Below are 24,737 nucleotides of genomic sequence, written 5' to 3'. Positions count from 1 at the left end.
CTCTGCTTTCCATATTTTCAACCAATTTTCTATTCATGTGGTTATTTGACCCTGATTCCACATATCCTAACTGTTGTCACATCATTTTTGCTCGCATAGTTTTAAAATCCTTTTCAAGATCTAAGTGTATGACATCTACACAGCTATCCTTGTCTCCTCTTTTCAAAGAACTCCACCTTACTTGTTAAGCCTTATTAAGGCTTTTGGAATTTATGCCATTTTTAATTATGTTGCTTCCTCCAGATGACCTTTGAACATTTAGTACTATGGAGAATATACTGCAATGAAACAGATCCTTCGGTCCAACTCATCTATGCTGACCAGGTATCCCAAATAAATCTAGTCCCAATTGCCAGTACCCAGCCCAGATCCCTCTGAACCTTTCCTATTCATATACCATGCAGAGGTCTTTTGTAATTATACCAACCTCCACCACTTCCTCTGGCAGCTCATTCCATACACACACCACCTCTGCTTGGAAACGTTGCCCCTTAGGTCTCTTTTAAAGCTTTTCCCCTCATTTTAAACCTCCACCCTCTAGTTTTGGACTCCCCCCAACCCAGGGAAAAATCCTTGTCTGTTTACCCTATTCATGCCCCTCATGATTTTATAAACCTCAGTCTCCAACGCTCCAGGGAAAACAGCACCAGTCTATTCAGCCTCTCCCTGTGGCTCAAACACTGCCTTGTAAATCTTTTCCAAATCCTTTCAAGTTTCACAACATAGCAGGAAGACCAGAAGTGCACACAGTATTCCAATATTTCAATGTTTTGCTTTTGGTGAAAGCTATCCTACCATATTAAAACTGCTAATTAAGAGTGCCCATGTCTCTTTGCATGGGCAGGAATAAGATGAGATGGTCACCACTCCATCTTCAATGGAGCTTTAGTGAATAAAGAGATGATGTCTCTGCCATCTCTTTCCTTGCTTTAGTGAGGATGTGAGAGTGTAAGCTGGTGGAATTCAATACTCGGGGTATTTATTTTTTAAAAAGTGACGGTAATGTTTTGAAAAGGGTCCTGAGGGGCAACATTTTCACAAAGAGTAGTTCTTATGTGGAACAAGCTGCCAATGGAAGTTGTAGAAAGATACAGTTACAACATTTAAAGTACATTTGGACGGGAACATGACAGAAAAGGTTCAGAGGGAGATGGGGCAAATGGAAGCAAGTGGGACCGGATTTATTCGAGATATCTGGTCAGCATGGACAGGTTGGACCGAGGGGTCTGTTTCTGCACTGTCCAACTCTATCACAGAGAGATTTAATATATTTTAGTTGGGCTACTTAGTGGGTTGCATTTTTTTTGGAAAAGACTTTCTGGCCTGTCAATTATTATTAAAGATTATTTTCTGAACTTATTGAGTAAAAATGTTGCAGAGGATTAATTCAACACCTCTGTTATTGCCTGATTTATCTGGCTGATACTTCAGTGGTCCCCATTCCTTTGTTAACTTTCCTTGAATGTACAACTTGAGGTCTACCAGGAAACCTTCTTAAATGTTACTGTGTTTCTCACTCGCTTCTGCCTGCCCCCACTCCAGGAAGTGTTTGATAGGATCAGTGTCTAGGGAACTTTATTTTCAGCGTAAGACAGTAGAAGCAGTTTTACACTGTGTTAGACCCCATACTGTACCTGCCCTGGAACTGTTTGATGCGAGAGAGTGGAGAGGGGTTGGTTATACTCTATTTCTAACCCCATGCTGTACCTGCCCTGGGGAGTATTTGATGAGGAGATATATCATGCCCATACTGTGCCTGTAAAGTATTTCACTTGCTAGCACCGACACACTTGCAAGTTGGGTGTGTTATCGAACAATACTGTAAGAAGACATGACACAAGTTGACCAGCTAAAAGTCACATCTCCCATTTACTTCAATGGGATTGAAAGCAGGAGGCAGTTAATAGCTGAATGGTGTCAGTTTTATATTACCTTTTTCTTCTGAGACAGAAAATTCAACAGCTGTGTTTCTTACCAATCTCAAGGTCACATTTTTCACAAAAATGATAAGACTGTGGGTTGCATTATAAAATACCATTTTATTAAAATATTTAATCTTTACAAACTGTAGGTTTTAGAAAAAAGAAGTTATTTGCCATAATTAACTTGCATTACATCTGAGTCAGAGTATAAGAATTCAAGTTAGATCATTGACTTGTGGTACTGCATCAGTCCTAGAGTTGATAACACACAACAAGTCTGCAGTATCTCTGTGTGGCCCCGGCATCCCACAGTGTCCTCTGGGATTCTATAAGTTATGTCTGGAATGCCCTGGGCACCTCCCCAGGCTACGTGCTGTGGGAGTCCCCTGACGTTGGTATGCCACATCTAGGGTGTCCATCTTGGATATAGCTAACCAGAAATGCAGGGATGGACTTCTGTTTATTCTTCCTGGTTCATAACCTCTCCCGGGAGTGTGAGAGAGTTGAAAATGCCCTTAAATATTGAGTTTTACTGAGTTTCAAACCTGAAATGGATTTGCTCAGCAACAGTGATAGAGGCTGACTTGATGCCAAGGCTACCCCCTTAGCCTGGCACGTGGTGCTCACTCGGTAGCTGAGTTCTCCGTCTTGGCCTCAGTCCTCCTTGAACAGAGCATAGCGTCATGCCAGCCTGGATGCCGAGGCAGTTTGAGCCTTGTGCTCATGGTCTGGAAGGCACTATAAACATGGGGAACATGAAAAGATGCTTCTGAATGGTGACCCTACCTACACTGACCTCAACAATTTACCCGCACGCACAGCTTCTGTGCCAACACCACAATGTCAGCTGATCAAAAGCTGCCTGTCAGTTTGAAACTGGGCACCCTGACGCTCCTTAAGGAGAGACCTCGCCACAGCCAGAGCCCCTCCTTGCAGAAAACGTACAAAGTGATCTCCCACCAGCGGGCCCAGGGCATAGAGTCCCCGTTCCTGCACACACTCATAAGTGTAGCAATCCACGTCAAGGGGGTTACGTTTGCTGTTAACAGCGAGCTCCGGGTTGATTGCCAGTGACCTTCCGCAATCAGGCAGCAAGGTCAAGTTAGGATTTGAGCCAATCAGAATGAAGGCCATGGAGACATTGAACACCTTCTTCTCTGCTGACATCAGATCCTCAATGATGCACTTTCTGTCTGGGGTGAAAGCCAGCATACGGTGTTTGGGGAGACTGAGATACCCTTCGTAGGGTCCTGTGGTGGTGCAGGACTGTTGGATCATCATCTGGTGGACTTTGTGATACTCTGGGTACATGACTTTGGGAAGCTGGTTGAAGATCAGCCCTGGGTCATTGACCCCTCTGCGGAAGACATGGATCACCGAGACGTTGCCATGGTGAGCGGCGATGATAGCGTCTGCGGCGGTTAGGCCGCCTCCGATGATCAGAATGGGGTCAGAGTTCAGTCCTGTCTCCCGCTCCTTGAGGGTTCGGTCGAGTTCTGAAGTCGTGTGGTGAACAAACGGAAGATCTTCACCATCAACGCCAAGCCAAGCAGGGCTGTCATACATGCCCGTTGCCAAGACAACCTTCTCTGCGAAGATGCGGAAAGCCTTTTCTGAGCCGTCCTCGGATTTGCTGGAACCGATCACCTCAAAGAGGCTTGTGCTGGTGGAGTGCCTGAAGACCCGAGCTCCTGCTGGACTATCTGCGCTCACATTGACCTGGCTTTCTGCACTAGAATCCAGACTAACCCTCCTCACTGAAGTCACAACGGTACCACATGCAAAGTGCTCCTGCAGTCCCTTGACCCTGGCATAGTGCTGGTAATAGCTGGCGATATCGGATGTCATGGCACGGTCATTCCGCAGGCACCTGGAAGTCAATTACAAACACAGTCAGAGACCCTGACGCACGTGTGTGAGAGAGGGAGCGAGAGACAGACAGACAGTACAGCAACCAATGTAGACAAGCCCTACACCCAGACTAACAGGAACATAAGATTATTAAAGGATTGTATACTCTGGAGGCAGGAAACATGTTTCCGCTGATGGGTGAGTGCCGAACCAGAGGACACAGCTTAAAAATACGGTAGACCATTTAGGAAAGAGATGAGGAGAAACTTCTTCACCCAGAGAGTGGTGGCTGTGTGGAATGCTCTGCCCCAGAGGGCAGTGGAGGCCCAGTCTCTGGATTCATTTAAGAAAGAGTTGGATAAAGCTCTCAAGGATAGTGGAATCAAGGGTTATGGAGATAAGGCAGGAACAGGATACTGATTAAGGATGATCAGCCATGATCAGATTGAATGGTGGTGCAGGCTCGAAGGGCAGAATGGCCTACTCCTGCACCTATTGTCTATTATCCTTCCTACATCTAAACGGTTTAGTGGTGTCAAAATTTAGAGGTTTCTATGAGAACACCCTGATTCTTGTGAACTGCAGTAAATTAAAGTCCTAACCAATCCTGTCTCTCCTCATACGTCAACCCTGTCATCTCAGAAATCGATCTGGTAAATCTTTGTTGCACTCCCTCTACAGCCAGAACATCCTTCCTTAGAGAATGAGGCCAAAACTGTACTCAATAAGCCAGGTGTGGTATCACCAAAGCCCTGCACAATTGAAGCAAGACATCCCTGCTCCTGTACTCAAATCCTCGCACTCTGAAGGCCAACACACCGTTTACTTTCCCCACTGCCTGCTGTACCTGCATGCTTGCGTACTTTCAGCGACTAGTGCACAAGGACACCCAGGTTTCATTGCATTTCCCCCTTTCCCAATCTATCACCATTCAGGCAGAGAGTTCCAGACCCTAGTTCACCTCCGGGTGAAATTAAGGAACGTTTTCTCATCTCCCAAATACTTTAAATCTGCGCTCTCTCAGTCACTGATGTCTCTGTTAAGCAAAGCCCAGCCAATGATGCCTACATCCCAAGTAAATATCCCATTTTCCATCTTGAAGGAAGAGTAAGCTTGCAAGCTTCCCCAGTGCTCAACTGTGAAATGTATAGACCAGAACGTTGAGACGCACATTAACATACAGGTCGAAGGGACCGTGCTCACGATGGAGTGAGCATGCAGTTATCGCAAATAATCAGAAAGACCAATGGGTTACTGTCCTTTAATCATGAGAGGACTTGAACATTATGAATATAGAAAGCATTGGTGAGACCACATCTCAATTATTGTGCCCAGTTTTGGTCTCCTTATTGAAGAAAGGATGTAAGCGCATTGGAGGTGGATCAGGTTTATTACATTGACACCCGGAATGAGCAATACCTGAGGCAGTGCAGTGACTCAGTGGTGAGCCTCGGTGCCACGGATCCGGGTTCAATTCAGGTGACTGCCTGTGTGGCGTTTGCACATTCTCCCTGTATCTGCGAGGGTTTCTCCAGTTTCCTCCCACAGTTCAAGGATGTGCAGGTTAGGTGGATTAGCCATGCTAAATTGCCTGAAGTGTCTAAGGATATGTAGGAGTTGATCAGCCATGGGAAATGCAAGGTTACAAGGAGAATGGGGGGTTGGTCTGGGCAGGGGGCTCTTCAGACGGTTGGTGTGGACTTGATGGGCCGAATGGTCTGCGTCTACACTGTAGGGGATTCTATGAGCAGATCGGACAGTTTCCACTGGAATTTTAAAGAGTACAGCAAGGCTAGATGGAGATATACAAGATCCTTAACAGGGCTATAATAAAAAGGAGGTTTCCTCTTCAGGGTAAGTCCAAAACTAGGTGGCACTGTTTTAAAATAAGGGCCTGCCTTCAAGGACAGAGATGAGGAAAAATATTTCTCTCAGAGGGCTGAATTTTTATTTTTAAGATTTCGGTGGTTCGATTCTTCTTAGAGAAGGAGAATCAAAAAATTTTGAGGATAGGTGGGAACGTGGAATTTGAACACAAATAGATCAACCATGACTTTAATGAATGGTGCACAGGTTTAAAGGGTCAAGTGGCCTGTTTCTGCTCTTAAGCATTGTGTATGGGGACCTGTGTACAATTAAACATTAACCATGCCCACTATACTCTGAGAAGCACAATCCCTGGTAGAAAATGGTGCTGTTCAAGGCCATTAATCACCAGCCCAGTCTTCTCCATTGGAGTGAGCAGGGAGAATGGGATGGCGGGGAGTTGGGGAGGGGAGGGGTTGTGTGGAACTAAATGAAGAGACCAAACACAGCCCCGCAAGTTGGTGTCAGATGGCTTTTCTATCATTAGCCAGGATTACCTTCGCTTGAGTCTCATCCAGTCCCTGAAGGGAAGGTCAGGAAGCTCCATCCAGTCACCGAGACTGAGGGTGAACATGGATCCCTCGATCGACTGTCAGGGAAAGAGGGCAGAAGAATGGAGGCAACGTTAGTCCTCAACGGCAGCCAGGAGCTTGTTCACACAGTCAGTAAAGGCACTTCAACCTCACCCAGTGTGGAGTCACTGAATACGGCAACATAACTGTTCCACCAGCGGGCAATCACCCTTGAACACAAAACGCACCCTGTCTCCCAGGCGAAAGTGAGGACTGCAGATGCTGGAGATCAGAGTCAAGATTAGAGTGGTGCTGGAAAAGCACAGCAGGTCAGGCAGCATCCGAGGAGCAGGAAAATCAATGTTTCGGGCAAAAGCCCTTCATCAGACATACCGTCTCCCCACCAACACACTGAGTGCAATCCGCCTTCGTAAAGCTCTGCATCCTGTCTCCTCCACCCTCACCTCCAACAAGAAATGAAAGCTGTTCTTGAACATCTTTGCAACTAAGGTTAAGATCGGCTGCTCTGTCACTTGCTTTCCTTTCCCCGAGGTCAGAGGTTCAAGCTTTGATTAGATTCTGATTAGATTTGATTCCCTACAGTATGGAAACAGGCCCTTCGGCCCAACAGGTCCACACCGGCCCTCTGAACAGTAACCCACCCAGACCCATTTCCCTCTGACTAGGGCACCTAACACTATGGGCAACTTAACATGGCCAATTTACCTGACCTGCACATCTTTGGACTGTGGGAGGAAACCGGAGCAGCCGAAGGAAACCCATGCAGACATGGGGAGAATGTGCAAACTCCACACAGACAGTCACTCGAGGCTGGAATTGAACCTGGGACCCTGGCGCTGTGAGGCAGTAGTGTTAACCACTGAGCCACCGTGCCACCCACTTGCCTAAGAGTTTGTTCCTGCTTAAGCCCCAATATCTTTTATGTCATGCCCAAAAATCCGAAACCTGATCCATCTGACTTCAAACACCGACGACTACTTTAAAAACGGGTGGGTCTGCTATTTAATTGTATGATGAGAGAGTCAGTCACGACTGAATGGTCCTGGATTTGTTATCGAAGACTCCAGAATCCCTGCAGCTGAAGGGAGAAGGGAGGAACAACCAGGTTTAGCACTGCACCTGAGGAGGAAGATTTCCCCTATCCAGTTATCCTAACCTCCCAGTGCTCGGCACCTCTCTCCCGGACTGCAATCTAACCTTGTCCTGCTGATGACTCCTCACTCTGCAACCTCCCAAACCGCTCTCAAGGCTGCAGCACATCCCTGAGTACCGTCTATCACTATCCTGATTGGACCAGAATCCGTCTGGGAAACTTTCATTCACATCCCCTGAACCACTTCCTGGTGTCTGTGGAGAACGTCCGGAGCTGAAGGAATAGCAGACGGATTCAGGGTCTGGGTTCCCAGGGCTGCTATTGGAAAAATATTGTGAAAATTGATAGGATTCAGAAAAGATTTTCACGGATGTTGCCAGGGTTGGAGGAATTGAGCTATAGGGAGAGGCTGAACAGGCTGAGGCTATTTACCCTGGAACATCGAGGGTGACATTTTAGAAGGGCATGGATAGGGTGAATTGTCAAGGTCTTTTCCCCAGGGTAAGGGAGTCCAAAACTAGAGAGCACGGGTTTAAGGTGGGTAGGGGGAAGCAGGAGGTGGGGAAGATATAAAAGCACCCGAGGGGCAACTTTTTCCACACAGAGGGTGGTGCATGTATGGAATAAACTGCTAGAGGAAGTGGTGGAGCTGATACAATTACAGCATTTAAAAGGTATCTGGATGGGTTTATGAACAGGAAGGGTTTAGAGAGATATGGATCAAATGCTGGTAAATGGGACTGGATTAACTTCGGATATCTGGTCGGCATGGATGTGTTGGACCGAAGGGTCTGTTTCCATGTTGTACATCTCAATGACTCTAGACCAGTGATGGCAGATCAGGTTGATCATGTTGGCAAAGAGCCCACTAGAATCCTCCATTTTACCAGAAGACATATGGATGCCAAAATCAAGCAATATTGCTAACCCAGTAAAAACGACACCAAGAGACTATTGAGTGCTGTACGCACTATTGGGCTTCACACTATAATGAGCAAATTGAACTTTTAGAGAATGCGCTGCTGTAGGGTGAAGAAATCTCAAAATAACAAAATATTTTTCAAGAAGGAGTTAAATTTAGATTTTATTGCCACATATACTCAAGTACAGGATACAGGAGTGCAGTGAAAAGTGCACAATGTCACCATACACAGCACCATTTTAGGGACAAAGTACCTAAACTCAATACCTTAGTTACAAAAGTAGGAAAATAAAGGAAATAAGTTCAAAAGTTCAGCACTACAGTGTTCTTTCCACAGTCATAGAAAAATAAAGAAGCAAAGTTAAAATGTCAAATATTACAGTCCTTGCTTAAGTCTTCGGCCTACAGATTAGATTACATTAGATTAGATTACATTACAGTGTGGAAACAGGCCCTTCGGCCCAACAAGTCCACACCGACAACCTGCAAATCTTTGGACTGTGGGAGGAAACCGGAGCACCCGGAGGAAACCCACGCAGATACGGGGAGAACGTGCAAACTCCACACAGTCAGTTGCCTGAGGCGGGAATTGAACCCGGGTCTCTGGCGCTGTGAGACAGCAGTGCTAACCACTGTGCCACCGTGCCGCCCAGATGCTCCAAGCAGGCCTCTCCCACAGATAGATATAGTTCTTAGGGCTAACGGGATCAAAGATTACGGGATTAAAGTGGGAACTGACGACAGAGTTGAAGGATCAGCCATGAGTGTATTGAATGAGGGCAGGCTCAAAGGGCTGAACGGCCTACTCCTGTTCCTACTTTACACATCTGTGCCTCTCTAGTTCTGTCCTAGATTTGAAAATTCACATTATGGGACAATAAAGCATAATGGGCTACAAGTTACAGAAGGATGAGGTGAAATGCAAAGAAGTGGCTTGTTTCCAGTAACTAATATTCACAAAATTAAATGAAAGTGATTTAAAACAGAAAACAAAAGAACATTTTTCACATTGAGAGATGTGATGGATGGGAAATTCTCTTCAGGTTTTATGGAGCAAGACACAAGCTATGGCAATAATGTCATGATAGGGTTACTCACTCACCAGAGAAAGATGACTGGTGGTGGTTTAACCTGAGGGTCAGCACACCTCAGACAACAGGAGAGGTTGAGGACGAGGTAACTTGATCGTAACCTCAATTGATGCGTGAATTGAATCTATATTGTTGGCATCAGTCTACATTGCAAACCAGCCGTCCAGCTATGTTGAACATACAAATATATAGGGGTGAAGAGAATGAGGATACACTGAAAGGAAATGGGAATAAGCTGAGTAAGCATGATTGGGATCTGTGCTTACACGGAGAGTTAGCTCTGACATGGCCTTTTTCCATGTTGTAATTTATACACAGGGCGTGATAAAATGTTATATCAACACAACTTTATTTTGCTGGTAAAAACACAGGCCTACGGATAGAGAGGTTTGGTAAGCAATATAATTATGAATGGGCTTTATCAGTTGTCTTCCATACTTACATGCCAAGCCCCTCCCAGTGGCCCCTTGCCCAGGACCAGGTGAGGAATGCGATGGTCAGGCTCTCGCCTCCAGGTGAGCACCGATTCCAAGGATACGCCAAAATCGGCATCGGGACGCAGGAGGGAATCGAACAGGACAGCTACGGGATTGTGGGATCGTCCTTCCAGCCCTTCAGACAGGTATTCCAAATCCTACCGAGATCAGGGCAGAACAGAGAGGAATGTAAGGAATATCCACGGACCAACCCATAAACCTCCAAAATCACCAATTCCTTTCGACAGGAAGTCCACCAGATAACTGATATCCCATCTGAGAGTCTCTAACCTTTCCTTCCAGAGTTTCCTCATCACCTTCTTCATTATCAACACTAAACCTAATGTTATTCTGACGTTTCTCCCCTTGATCCACCTAAGCCTGGATATCTGGATTCAGGTATACTCCCCCCATCTGTGCAACGAGACAAAGATTCACTGGCCTGTGTTCCTCTTTGAATTCATCCCATCCCATCCCACCCCCCAAATAGAACAGAAAGACAGGAACTCCGCAATGAGCGCTGAAGAGTAATTGTGTTCACCAGTCACAGAGTCATACACAAACAGACCCTTCGGTCCAACCAGTCCATGCCGATCGTAATCCCGAACTAAACCAGTCTCCCCTTCCCGCTCCTGGCCCACAACCTTCCAAATCGTTCCTATTCATGTATTTATCCAAATACCTTTTAAAATGTTGTAACTGTACCTGCACCTACCATCTTCACAGCAAATTCATTCCACACACGAGCCACCCTCTGCATAAAAACTTTGCCAAACATAACTATTTGAAAAATCTCTCTCCTCTCACTTTAAAAAATGCCCCTACTCTTGAAATCCGCCATCCTTGGGAAAAGACACCATCATTAACCTTATCTATACGTCTCATGATTTTATAAACCTCTAGAAAGTCACCTCTCAACCTCCTACGCACCAGTGAAGGAAGTCCCAGCCTTTCCTTTGCTAACTCAAACCTTTCATACCCAACAATATCCTGGTAAAGTCTCTTCTGTACCCTCTCCAGCTTAATGAAATCCTTCATCCAACAGGGCAACCAGAACTGGACACACAACACCAGAAGAGGCCTCTCCAATGTTCTGTACAACCTCAACATGACTATACTCAAAGCAATGAAGGCAAGCCTGATGTTGGAACAAATGGTGTTAAATTACCAGCCGACCCAGTAGGCTCAGGTATGAAAGGATTATGCTGACCCCAAACAAAAGCACCTTCTGTTTCTTATCAAACTGAGGAAGAGCTCAATAGAATCTTCTCCAACCACACAGCTTTATGAAAGTGTCATACCATCCTTGGACGGAGGATGGGATAACTCTGTGGGTGTGTGCACCATGAGGTCCCAGGTGTCATGTTTGATGAATTAGCAAACCGTGTCAATTGCTCAGGGATGTGATTAAACACCTCAGGCGGAAAGGTGACTTGAACCTGGCCTCCTGGCTCAGAGGAAGGGGCACTACCATTGTGCCACAAGGGCCCCTCATTGATCTATCATTAATTATATTTTGCAGATAGTTCCAACCTTCTACTACTTGTTTCTATATGAACATGTACAGTCTCTCTGGAGTTCCACTGTGTCGCACTTTTCACCATTGAGAAGGTATCTAACAATTTCCTATACTGAAAACAATTTGCTAATCCCACTTATTAATCTATTGATATCTCTTTGCAACGTTATAGGGCATTCAATACTCCCAATGTGTGGGTCACTGAGAAATTTGGATGCAAGACTTTCAATCCCATCATCTAGTTCTTCAACATCCTGAAGGAAGAGTTGAGGCCACAACTTAGATCCCTCAGGACTCCACGAGTCACATTCTGTCCATCTGTCATGATTTGGAGATGCCGGTGTTGGACTGGGGTGTGGTGTTGTGTGATTTTTAACTCTGTCCATCTGTGTATCAACCCATCACGTGAAATCTAATTCGGGAGACGTCAAGTTCAAAACACAGTCAAAAAAGAAGAACAAGACTGAGAGATTTGCTGACATTTGCTCCACAGTTCTGTGAAATGATACCTGTTCAATGATGGAGATACCCAGATTCTGCTCCAATTTTCGTTGAAGAATGGGATTGGGATGGATTGAGGATTCTTTGAAGTAAGGCCGATATCCAGACAAGAGGTAGGAGAGACAAATGGCAGAGGGTCCATTCCCTGGTTCAAAACAGCAGATTAACAGTTGTGAACTCACTTTGTATGATCCACACGAGACAACAGATTAAGATTGTGGCTTGCTTGTCCACTCCATTGATTGAAGACCGGGAGGTGAAACAAGTTTCAAAACTTCCAAAGCAAAAAACTCTTTTCAGTGACACCATATAATGACAGATTAACAGCAATGTGGGCTTGTGCAGAGTTTTTGTGTTTTAATCACACCAAGCAATTCATTTAGGTGGTGGCGGTGGTTGCATAGCGCTAATGCTTTTGGACTAGTAGTCCAGAGACCCAGACTAATACCCTGAGTTCACAGGTTCAAAACTCACCTTGGCAGATGGAATTTAAATTCAATTTTATAAATACAAATAAACAGCTGGAACAATGGGGCTGTTGTCAATTGTTGCAAAAACTATCTGGGAAGGAAATCTGCCATCCCTACCTGGTCTGATTTACATGTGACTTCAGACCCACAACAGTATGGTTGCCTCTCAACTGCTCCCTGGCAATTAGGGCTGGGACAATAATGCTGACATCCCATGAACAAAGAAAACTTGATTCGAAACCACATTGTACATTGGTTCCATTACCAGCAGAAGCAGGAATCGAGGAGACGCGTAGCAATGAAAAGTTCCAGCTGGTCAGACTCCAGGGCAGGAAGCCGAGGGAACATACATCTGATCGACCTTTTGACAGTCAAACAGACATCCAGTTTATCAGCTCAAAGCCAGCAGGAGGGATGAGGAGAGTAAGGCAGATGTTGGGGTGCATGAGGGAGATTTTGGGGTGCAAAAGGGAGAGTGATGGCAGTGAAGGAAGAGGCAATGGCTGAGATGGGTAGGAAGGCATAGGGAGGTTTATGGGGGTGTGGCTTCAAGAACTAATTTTGTCCTTTTTTTTAAAAATGAAGAAAGGTTGAGGCAGAGGTACTGAGCAACCTGCTCAAAGCCAATAAAGTAAACAACTCTGGGCTTTATTTTAAAGTTGGAGCAATAGAAGCAGCCTGAAAGGGTGGGGTCAAGCTCCCACAGAAGCAGGAGTTTAGTTTTAACTTTCAGCAGTTGCTCGGGTCTTAAAACTGGACGTGGAAGCTCCTATTCCTCTGTCTGTTCCAGCTAAAAGCTGGGGCCTTTTGTTGCTGCTCAAACTGCATGTGAGACAATCTATTTTACTGAATTTGCCTTTGCCAAGGGTGTGGTCATGCAATGTTGCTATATTGGAACAGTTAATTAGTAGTAGTTAATAAATATTTTGGTAAGCCAAACTTTTTTTTAATTTTGTTTTTGTTTTTCTACGTTTTAACTGAAGTGCAAAAATAAAGTGCGTTCTGCTTAAAGTTGAGTAGTTTGACTGATCAATTTGCATCTGGAGTGTAACACCTACACATTTAAAACAAGGAAAAAAGGGAGGGTCTAGGTTGTCTCCTTAGAGGTTTGATCTGGTCCATAACAAAGTAAATTGGTGTGGAAATGATGTTCTATGAGTCACTCAGCATTGGGATGAAGGCCCCACTGGCACGGCCGACATTTATCATCCATAAGACCATCAGTCTTAGGGGCCAAAGTAGACCACTCAACCCATTAAAACTGATCTACTATTTGATGAGTTTGTGGCTCATCTGATAATCCTGAGCACCACTTTTCTGTCTTCCCCCCAATACCTATTGATTCACGTACTGATTAAAAATGTCAATCTCAGCATCGAATACTGTCTTTCCGTTAACCTGCCCACGTAGTTTGCTGGACAATTGGAATCGTACAACAATTTTCATCCACATATAGAGCCTTTAGTATGTAAAATGATGCAGGGCACTTTATAGGAGTGTAATTAAAACATAACACATAACCTACACAAATCATTGAAGATGGCAGAACACGTGGAGAGAAAAAGAGAGAGAAATTAATAAATCTAACAATGTTCTCAGCTTTATTAATGGGGCATAGAGTACAAGAGCAAGAAAGGGATACTGAACTTGTTCAAGACATTTGTTTGACCTCAGCGGAAGTATGGTGTATAGTTATGGATGCCACATTATATTGAACGCATTGGAGACAGTGCCAACGTTATTTACAAGAATGGATCCAGTATGAGACTCTTCTGTTTAGAGTCATACAGCACAGAAACAGAACCTACAATCCATGTTGGACGTAATTCCAAAAACTTAACTAGTCCCACCTGACTGCACTGGGCCCATGTCCGTCTCATTAATGTACTTATCGAAAATTGACTTTTCAACATTGTAACTGTATGCGCATCCATCACTTCATTGCACACACGAACCACTCGGTGTTGAAAAAAAATGGCCTCACATCTTTTCTTAAGTCCTTCTCCTCTCACTTTAAAAATATGCCGCTAGTCTTGAAATTCCCCACCCTAGGGAAAAGACGCCGGTCATTCATATATATCGATAACCCTCAAGATCTTGTAAACCTCTATAAAGGTCACCCCTCAACCCCCTAGATTGCAGTGAAATGTCCCAATTTATCCAGCCTCTCCTTATAATTCACACCCTCCATTACCGGCAACATCCTGATAAAGCTCTTCTGAACCCTCTCTAGGTTAACAATATCCCTCCTATAACAGGGTGACCAGAACCGGACACAGTCTCCAGAACAGCCTCACCAACCTCAACATATGTAAGATGATTGAAAAAGTTAGGAAGGAAAGGTCGATAAGGGGAGATTTAGTCGAGGTTTTCAACATTATAAGTGGACTGTGTAGAGTAGATTGGGTGAAATTGTTTCTGCTCATAAAAGAAACGAGAACGAGAGGGCATAGATATAAAGTGATGTGCAAATGATGCAATGGTAATATGAAAGAAAATGTTCACTCAGCATGCAGTTAGGGTTTGGAGTGCCCTGTAAGGAGGAAGGCTCAGTTGAGACACTCCAGGAGGCATTGGATGGTTTCGACATAATGGTGTGCAGGAATATGAGGAAAAAGGCAGGAGATTGGCACTAGGTAACACAGGCAGACTAGATGATGGGCTGAATGACCTCTTTCTTACATAATATTGTTTTGATTCTGAAAACCAAAACAAAAGGGGTAGGGTGGGAAACTGGAGGCTGCCATCGTCATCCCAGGAGGCTATTCCACCACGGGGATCATTGTTTCAGAGTTTGAACCTATCCACACAACTAACCATCTTCGTCATGGGCAGGGGAGTGGGAGTGTGGGTGGGGCCTGTGATCTCACTAGGTCAGGCTCGGCCATACTGTTGCTGGTTCTGGCCAGTTCACTCTGGGCAAGAGACCCCTTTCCCAATTGCGGCTGCTCGACTACGTTGACTGCGGACAGGTCTTGAGCCGTTTTTTAAAAAAATGTTATCAGGCTCCACTGGAATAAGAGATAGCATTACTGAGGGAAAGTGGGGTTGCTGAGCAACTGCAAACACACCAGATAAATCTTTGTGATGAGAAAGGCCGGAGTTGTTGAACAGGTTCCAGGACCATCAATGTTTAACATGTCAATAATTACTGGTACACTCTGTCTCCTCAGAGTCATTTTATATTTAACCCTTTAGGAGCAAGCTTCCCAGGAAAGTTCCAGAACTCAAACCTCAAAAGTGTTTGACCCATCATGTCGTCACTGCCCCTCCAAAGCGCATCCTGCCCAAACCCAGACCCAGCCCCCTATCCTATCCCCGTAACCGCACATTTCCCATGGCGGACTCATCTACATTGCACATCCCTGGACACTGTGGGCAATCCATCTAACCTGCACATCTCTGGACTACCGGAGGAAACTGGAGCACGCGGAGGTAACCCACACAGACACACGGAGAATGTGCAAACCCCACACAACCAGTCACCCGGTGGTGGAATCGAACCCAAGTCCGTGGTGCTGTGAGGCAGCAGTGCTGACTGCTGATGCAACATGCATTTCAAGAAAACCTTAGAATCATTTAGGAAACAAGTGAGCTTCTCAGGGAAAGTTACTTCTTGAGCTAAATATTTGGGTGCTTGTCTGTTTCTCTGTCTGACACACACCTGAGTGGTCCTGTTCTCTCATGGTGCTGTCCACTTATCAGACACTCACGCTGGACTGCTCATTAGGCAGTTAATTGTGGTGCCAAATTGAAAATTTTTCTGATTCATACAAGGCTGCCCATACTAATTATAACTGCATAAGTATTCCTCAGTCCCAGTGATGTGGCTCTCCTAGAGATAGAAAAGTGGAAAATTTTAGCTTGGACAGGCTGTGTCCTTTTACGTCACTCTGCACGAAACTTGCATCTTAGTCTCATTTCTCCTGGTTTCTCCCGAACCTATTAATTATCCAGAACCTTTTTCCAAATGTAACATCAATCACTATTTGTGGTGAACTGCTCGACATTCAGCTTTCTGACTGATGTTTCTTGTTTAATCTCCAGCTCTTGCTCTCCACTTTTTGGAAACCGCTCGTTTAAGTCTCTTGCCCTTTGAGAAAGCTTTCTGTCATCTTGTCTTAATGTGTCTGTTCGTGATTCAGTGCCTAATCTTGCTTCGTAACATTGGTGTGCAGGATCTTGGGACTTCCCTATGTTAAAGGCACCATAGAACATAGAACATAGAAGAATACAGCGCAGTACAGGCCCTTCGGCCCTCGATGTTGCGCCGATCCAAGCCCACCTGACCTACACTAGCCCACTATCCTCCATATGCCTATCCAATGCCCGCTTAAATGCCCATAATGAGGGAGAGTCCACCACTGCTACTGGCAGGGCATTCCATGAACTCACGACTCGCTGAGTAAAGAACCTACCCCTAACATCTGTCCTATACCTACCACCCCTTAATTTAAAGCTATGCACCATGTTTTGGCTTCCTTATTTAGACACTACCCTGTTTCCTGGGCAGTGTAGCAGTGGTGTGTGGGTGCAAGGCGGGTTAACTCTGTATCTAGGGCAGTGGAGGAACATTTAGCTTCACAGTTCCTTGGAGGTGGAGTCGCATGTAGACAGGATAGTGAAGAAGCCATTTGGTACACTTACTATGATTGGACAGTGCATTGAGTATAGGAGTTGGGATGTCATGTTGCTTCTGTACTGGATACTGGCAAGGTCACTTTTGGAATAAGCATTCAATTCTGGTCTCCCTGCTATGTTACAAAACTTGAAAAGGTTTCAGGAAACATTTACAGGATGTTGCCAGGGTTCAAGCTATAGGGAGAGGCTAATTAGGCTGGGGCTACTTTCCCTACAGCATCAGAGGCTGAGGAATGGCCTTATAGAGGTATATCGTGAGGGACATGGATAGGGTAAATAGACAAGATCTTTGCACAGGGTAGGGATGTTTAAACCGAGAGGGCATACATTTAAGTGGACAGGGGAAAGATATAAAAGGGATCTAAAGGGCAACCTATTCATGCAGAGGGCAGTGTCTTTATGGAATGAGCTGCCAAAGGATGTGGTGGAGGCTGGTACAATTAGAGCATTTAAAAGGCATCAGGATGGGTATATGGTTAGGAAGGGTTGAGAGGGATATGGGCCAATTGGGATTTGGGATATCTGATCGGTATGGACGAGTCGGACCGAAGGGTTTAATTCCATGCTGTACAGCTCTACGACTCTATAACTGCACGTGACACTGATCTGGAGAGTGAAAAACTGCATCTCCCTGGTTATAGAGTGACAGTGTCAGAGATATACAACATGGAAACAGACCCTTCAGTCCAACCCATCCATGCCGACCAGATACCCCAACCTAATCTAGTCCCATTTGCTAGCACCCAACCCATATCCCTCTAAACCATTCCAATTCATATACCCATCCAGAAGCCTTTTAAATGTTACAATTGTACCAGCCTGTACCACTTCCTCCGGCAGCTCATTCCATACACGCACCACCCTCTGCATGAAAAAGTTGCCCCTTAGGTCTCTTTTATATCTTTCCCTTCTCACCTTAAACCTATGCCTTCTAGTTCTGGACTCCCACCCCATGCCCATCATAATTTTATAAACCTCTGAAAGGTCACCCTCAGCCTCTGGTGCTCCAGGAAAAACAGCCCCAGTCTCTTCAGCCTCTCCCTATAGTCAAAATCTTCCAACCCTGGCAACATCCTTGTAAATCTTTTCTGAATTCTTTCAAGTTTCACAACATCCTTCCGATAGAAAGGTGACCAAAATTGCACGCAATATTCCAAAAGTGGCCTAACCAACATCCTATACAGCCGCAACATGACCTCCCAACTCATGTACTCAATACTCTGACCAATAAAGGAAAGAATACCAAACACCTTCTTCACTATCCTATCTACCTGCGACTCTACTTTCAAGGATCTATGAACCTGCACTCCAAGGTCTCTTTGTTCAGCAACACTCCCTAGGACCTTACCATGAAGTGTATAAGTCCTGCTAAGATTTGCTTTCCCAAAATGCAGCACCTCGCATTTATTTGAATTAAACTCCATCTGCCACTTCTCAGCCCATTGGCCCATCTGATCAAGATCCCATTGTAATCTGATGTAACTGTCTTCACAGTCCACTACACCTCCAATTTTGGTGTCATCTGCAAACTTACTAACTGTACCTCTTATGCTCACATCCAAATCAAATATGATGAAATGTAGTGGACCTAGCACCGATCTTTGTGGCACTCCATTGGTCACAGGCCTCCAGTCTGAAAAACAACCCTCCACCACCACCCTCTATCTTCTACCTTTGAGCCAGTTCTGTATCCAAATGGCTAGTTCTCCCTGTATTCCATGAGATCTAACCTTGCTAACCAGTCTCCCATGTGAAACCTTGTCGAACGCCTTACTGAAGTCCATATAGATCACGTCCTATACTCTGCCCTCATCAATCGTCTTTGTTACTTCTTCAAAAAACCCAATCAAGTTTGTGAGACATGATTTCCCACTCACAAATCCATGCTGACTATCCCTAATCAGTCCTTGCCTTTCCAGATACATGTACATCCTGTCCCTCAGGATTCCCTCCAACAACCTGCTCACCACCGACGTCAGTTTCATTGGTCTATAGTCCCCTGGCTTGTCCTTACCACCTTTCTTAAATGGTGGCACCATGTTAGCCAACCTCCAGTCTTCCAGCACCTCACCTGTGACTATCGATGATACAGATATCTCAGCAAGGGCCCCAGCAATCACTTCTCTAGCTTCCCACAAAGTTCTAGGGTACACCTGATCAGGTCCTGGGGATTTATCCACTTTTATGCATTTCAAGACACTTAGCACTTCTTCCTCTGTAATATTGATATTTTTCAAGGTGTCACCATCTATTTCCCTCCATTCTATATCTTCCATGACTTTCTCCACAGTAAACACTGATGCAAAATAATCATTTAGTATCTCCCTCGTCTCCTACAGCTCCACACAAAGGCTGCCTTGCTGACCTTTGAGGGGCCCCGATCCCTCCCTAGCTACCCTTTTGTCCTTCATGTATTTGTAAAAACCTTCTGGATTCTCCTTAACCCTATTTGCCAATGAGTAAAAAAAGACTATGGACTGAATGTCCTTTACTCATCTCAGTGTGATTTGGAGCAATAGATTGCCAGCGCCAGAAATGATGCCAAATCCAAATATATCAGCAAAGCATTAAGATGCAACATTTAAAATATCACTTTTCAAATGGCACACCTAGAGGAAGCAGGGTCACGTACAGCTTGCTTTTACACTGCATATTTGAGGCCTAGTCTCTTCAGTCAGCCACACTCCCAGAAACTTTCTGTCCAACTAGAACTGGTTGGGCGTTTTAGTGACTGGGAAGTCTGAACATTCTTCAGGACTTGGCAAAGACAAACACCTGGTAAGACAGTAGCAGAGAGAACAAAGTGTAGAAGCAGAGCTTATGGGCTAGTCAGAGTTGTCGGTTTTAAAAGTTTAAAGATTTTCCAAAGTCAGGGAGTGACAGGCTGGTAGCTAAGAGGAGAAAGTGAGGTCTGCAGATGCTGGAGATCAGAGCTGAAAATGTGTTGCTGGAGAAGCGCAGCAGGTCAGGCAGCATCCAGGGAACAGGAGAATCGACGTTTTGGGCATAAGCCTGAAGAAGGGCTTATGACCGAAATGTCGATTCTCCTGCTCCTTGGATGCTGCCTGACCTGCTGCGCTTCTCCAGCAACACATTTTCAGCTCTGGTAGCTAAGAGACCCTGAGAAAAAGGGGAGAGAGGCAGATAAAGAGAGTCAGAGAGCGCGGGAGAGAGAGTCAGGATAATTGAAAAATTTTGACACTGACACTGAGTGTGCCGGGAGAGATGGGAAAATGGAGAGTCGGATTGACAAGGAGATTGGAAGCTGAACGTACCGATTACAACGACAGGGATTGGACTGATTCCCGGTGACGAGGATGATCCAGTTTCCTCCATTGTCTTCCCAAGTTCAGGCACACATGCACAGTCACCGTTCTTTCCGGTAAAGCTTGCTGTCTGCTTGCAACAACAGGAACGGTAGAGGTTAAGTGTCACCAGCAGGATACTATGAATAAAATGCCTGCTGGGTTATCTCCTCATTGTGCCCAGCACCTGAACAGATCCCACACCGTGCCCAGTGCCTGACAGACCCCACACTGTGTCCAGCGCCTGAACGGACCCCACACCGTGCCCAGCACCTGAACGGACCCCACACCGTGTCCAGCGCCTGAACGGACCCCACACCATGCCCAATGCCTGAACGGACCCACACCGTGCTCAGTGCCTGATGGACTCCTTACTGTATCCAGTGTCTGATTAAATCCGCATTGTGCCCAGTGTCCAATTAACCCTGTTACAAGGGTCAGGATGTCCAAAGTAATTGGCTCAGTCGGGATTTTAAATTGAAGTTTGCTGATTCAATAGTTTGCGCTTTCCGAGATCAGCAAGGTTCTGACTAAATGGGATCATAGAGCATAGGGAGGTTGAGAGTGGAAGGGGACGGAGAGTGACATGTGCCTGTCTGGATTCAGTGACCATTCTGTTTGGAGATACCACACACTTTAGTTTCTATTAAACATACTTTTCCATGGAATCCCTACACAGGGTGGTATCAGGCCATTCGGCCCATCAAGTCCATGCCAACTCTCCAAAGAGCATTCCATTGTGACCCACTTCCCTTCCCTGTCCCTGTAACCCTGCACTTCCCATGGCTAGCCCACCTAGCCTGCACATCCCTGGACACTATGGGGCAATTTAGCATTGCCAGTCACCTAACCCACATATCTTCGGACTGTGGCAGGAAATCTATATAGATATGGGGAGAATGTACAAAACTCCGCACAGTCAATTGCCTGAGGGTGTAATCAAACCTGCGTCCAAGGTGCTGTGAGGTAGCAGTGCTAACCACTAAGCCATTTTTCCTTGTTTTCTTTCCCCACTTTTTAAAATTGAAATGCTATTTAACACCTTGTTAATTAAAATAAGTCTACTTGCACTTTCCAGTAAGAAATTTTTCTGCTGTATCATTACAAACATAGACAATTGATAAACTCCTATGGGATCTAGGTTCTGGGACCTATGACGTTCTGAAAGAATGTTTTGGTGTCGTTTCTGCTCTTTTGCATTCAGAAAATATTAGTTTCGTGCAATTTGATGCGCCATTTCTCAAAACTTATGGTGAAACCCATTTACAATTCATGCTGAGTCAGTAGCTCATTTAATTTAGTTCTGAAGAGCTGTAAAATGTAAACAAGAGAACTAAGGAAATGGGAGGCTGCCTGTCCCATAATCCCTCCACCCCATCACTGTTTGGGACCCAACCTCCTGAAGATAAATCTGACAAGTATTTCCCGATCTTCAAAAAGTAATTAAGTAAAATTCTAAGACTTATCCATCGTCACATCATTCCATCCTCGCCTATTGCCTATCAGTTAATGACTTTATCCCACCAGCAGATGGGCAGGCCATTGTTATATAAACCCTTAATCCCCCCAGTCCATGTTTGAGTCCCAACTAGACAGTTATCTTGCTGCTTTTTTGAGAGTGTTAATGCATTTGTTGAGATGCTTTTGCACAAAAAGAGGGTGAGTGATCTATCGTGCAATTGTGTAACTGAACCCGATAAGCACTGACTCTGCAGAATCAACACAGGAAGTGACACGAGCACATGTTACATCACACACCCGACACTACTTGAGCAGATTACTATTAGAAAGGCTGGCAGGCAGTTTGTGTACATTGTAAATAACTCCGATTCAGATCAAACTTTATTAATCACACCCTGGCTTTCTCCAACCCAATAATTCCATACTGGAAAATTCCAGCCTGGAAAACTCTATCCATTCTGGACAGCATCATCCCAGTCAACTCCAACCAAGAAAACTCCATTCTATATGGTTTCATACTAGATGGCTATCATAAAAAAAAACTCTATCTTGGATAAGTCTGTTCAGGTTAGCTCTTCCCAAGTAAATCCACCCCAGTTTTGTCCAGTGGGATAACTCGACACTGAATAGCTCCATCCTTGAGAACTCCACATGATTCAATAGTTCACTGCTCTTGACCTGTTGCTATGGCTCATGGCTTATAATGGAGCCTTTATCACCCTCAGAAAATTCTAAAGCACCCTGCAAAACCATCATTCTCGAGATACCTGGGCCAAAGAGCTGAGGAATGACAAATGGAGTTTAATCCAAATGAATTCAAGGTGTTGCATTTTGGTAAGACAAAGCACAGTAAGACTTACACAGTTATTGGCAGGGCTCTGGTCAGTGCTATCAAACAGAGAGACCTTGGGGTTCACATACACACTTCCTTGATAATGGTGCTGCAGATAGACAGTGTGGTGAAGGAGGTGTTTGGCGCGTTTGCCTTCATTGCTCAGAGCATTAAATACAGGAGCTAAGACGCTTTGGAATTGCCCAACCCCTCGAAATATCCCTCAGGACTTTTTTGTCAGGTTAATGACCTTAAAAGCACATTGTTATGGATACAAGTTGACACTAATATCAAGAGAGCAGCTTTGGATTCTGTCCACAAAACTCACTGGATGTGGAGTGTCTTTGGAATTCACGTCTTCAAAAGCCATTGGATGCACTAACTTTAAAGGCAGAAGTGGATGGATGCTTGATTACCAAAGGGATGAAAAATCGTCGGGGATATGTAGGAATGCAGGATTGAGTTTAAAATCAGATCAGGTATCATCTTATTAAACAGTGTAGCAGGCCCGAAGAACCATATGGCCTCCTCTTGTTCCTTATTTGTATGTTTACAACTGAAAAGGCTGGCTGAAGTGTTCAGACTGCCTACCTGTTTGTCTGGCGGCTGACCTCTAGACAGCCCTGATGAAGGGCTTTTGCCCAAAACGTCGATTTTCCTGCTTGCTCCTCGGATGCTGCCTGACCTGCTGTGCTTTTCCTGCACCACTCTAATCTAAACTCTGGTTTCCAGCATCTGCAGTCCGCACTTTTGCCTCTAGACAGACAGGCAGGCAGTCGGTGGGAGGAGAGCTGTGGAGAAAATGGGAGCTCCAGTGAGTTTGGTGGAGGGATTAGGGTGAGAAAAGAGGGGGATAGCTGAGAGAAAGGTTCAAGGTCAGGGGATGTAAGCACTGTCTCTTGTCCTGACCAATGGGAGTGTGCACAACAGTAGGAGAACCTGCCTTTGGCAGGCAGAGCCTGGGATCTCAGATCTGTAGCCAAGCAGCCATCGGTGTAAAGACTCTCCTGAAAACACTGCTGCCCCAACTGTTAATGACATGAAAATTGGTGGAGCGATGGATATTGAGGAAGGATATTAAAGGATGCAGCAGGAAATGGATCAGCTGGAAAGTTGGGCAGAGACATGGCAGATAGAGTTTAATCCAGACAAGTGTGAGGTGATGCATTTTGGGAGGTCAAATGCAAGAGGAAAGTATACTGTAAATCTCTTGGCACTGAGAAGCATTGGTATACAGAGGGATCTTGTGATGCACATCCCAAAGGTGGCAACACAAGAGGTTAAGGTTGTAAAGAAGGTTTACAGCATGTTTTTCTTCATTAGTCAGGGCACGGAGTATAAAAATTGGCAAGTCATGTTGCAACTGTATAAGACTTTGGTCAGGGCACATTTGGAGTACTATGTACAGTTCTGGTCACCACATTATAGGAAGGTATGGAGGCTTTGGAGAGGGTGCAGAAAAAAGTCACGGGATGTTGCCTGGTTTGGAGTGTGTTAAATGTAAAGGAGAGTCATAGAGTCATAGAGATGTACAGCATGGATACAGACCGTTCAGTCCAATTCATCCATACCAACCAGATATCCCAACCCAATCTAGTCCCACCCGGCCCATATCCCTCCAAACCCTTCCTATTCATATACCCATTCAAATGCCTTTTAAATGTTGCAATTGTACCAGCCTCCACCACTTCTTCTGGCAGCTCATTCCATACATGTACCACCCTCTTTGTGAAAACGTTGCCCTTAGGTCTCTTTTATATCTTTCCCCTCTCTCCCAAAACCTATGCCCTCTAGTTTTGGACTCCCCAACCCCAGGGAAAAGACTTTGTCTATTTAGCCTATCCATGCCCCTCATCATTTTGTAGACCTCTATAAAGTCACTCCTCAGCCTCTGATGCTCCATGGAAAACAGCCCCAGCCTGTTCAGCCTCTCTCTATAGCTCAAATCCTCCAGCCCTGGCAACTTCTTTGTAAGTCTTTTCTGAACCCTTTCTTTTGTAGACCTCTATAAAGTCACTCATCAGCCATCAGCCATCAGTCACTCCATGCTCCATGGAAAACAGCCCCAGCCTGTTCAGCCTCTCTCTATAGCTCAAATCCTCCAGCCCTGGCAACTTCTTTGTAAGTCTTTTCTGAACCCTTTCACGTTTCACAACATCTTTCCAATAGGAAGAAGACCAGAATTGCACACAATATTCCAACAGTGGCCTAACCAATGTCCTGTACAGCCGCAACATGTCCTCACAACTCCTGT

General features: G+C 45.1%; 1 protein-coding gene across 3 annotated transcripts in view; it reads right to left on the bottom strand.

Annotated features, from left to right (window-relative positions):
• Positions 1-2,019: 2,019 nt before the first annotated feature.
• The window catches only part of LOC122558607 (oxidative stress-induced growth inhibitor 1-like), a 29,888-nt gene continuing 7,170 nt past the window's right edge, over positions 2,020-24,737 (bottom strand). For 2 of the 3 annotated variants that reach the window (XM_043707381.1, XM_043707380.1), the window contains exons 2-6: positions 20,161-20,281; positions 11,783-11,919; positions 9,721-9,912; positions 6,137-6,228; positions 2,020-3,792 (exon numbers count right to left, since the gene is read on the bottom strand). In XM_043707381.1, the coding sequence (XP_043563316.1) occupies positions 2,766-3,792; positions 6,137-6,228; positions 9,721-9,912; positions 11,783-11,919; positions 20,161-20,281 (1,569 nt within the window). In that variant the 3' untranslated portion in view covers positions 2,020-2,765. Of the gene's footprint in view, positions 3,793-6,136; positions 6,229-9,720; positions 9,913-11,782; positions 11,920-20,160; positions 20,282-23,074; positions 23,275-24,737 lie in introns of all 3 variants that reach the window. The other variant, XM_043707382.1, reaches the window with a different exon arrangement.

Source organism: Chiloscyllium plagiosum, chromosome 17 (assembly GCF_004010195.1).
Source record: "Chiloscyllium plagiosum isolate BGI_BamShark_2017 chromosome 17, ASM401019v2, whole genome shotgun sequence".
Classification (NCBI taxonomy): Eukaryota; Metazoa; Chordata; class Chondrichthyes; order Orectolobiformes; family Hemiscylliidae; genus Chiloscyllium; species Chiloscyllium plagiosum.
Note: the sequence above shows the minus strand (reverse complement) of the source record. Positions and strands in the feature narration are given on the sequence as shown.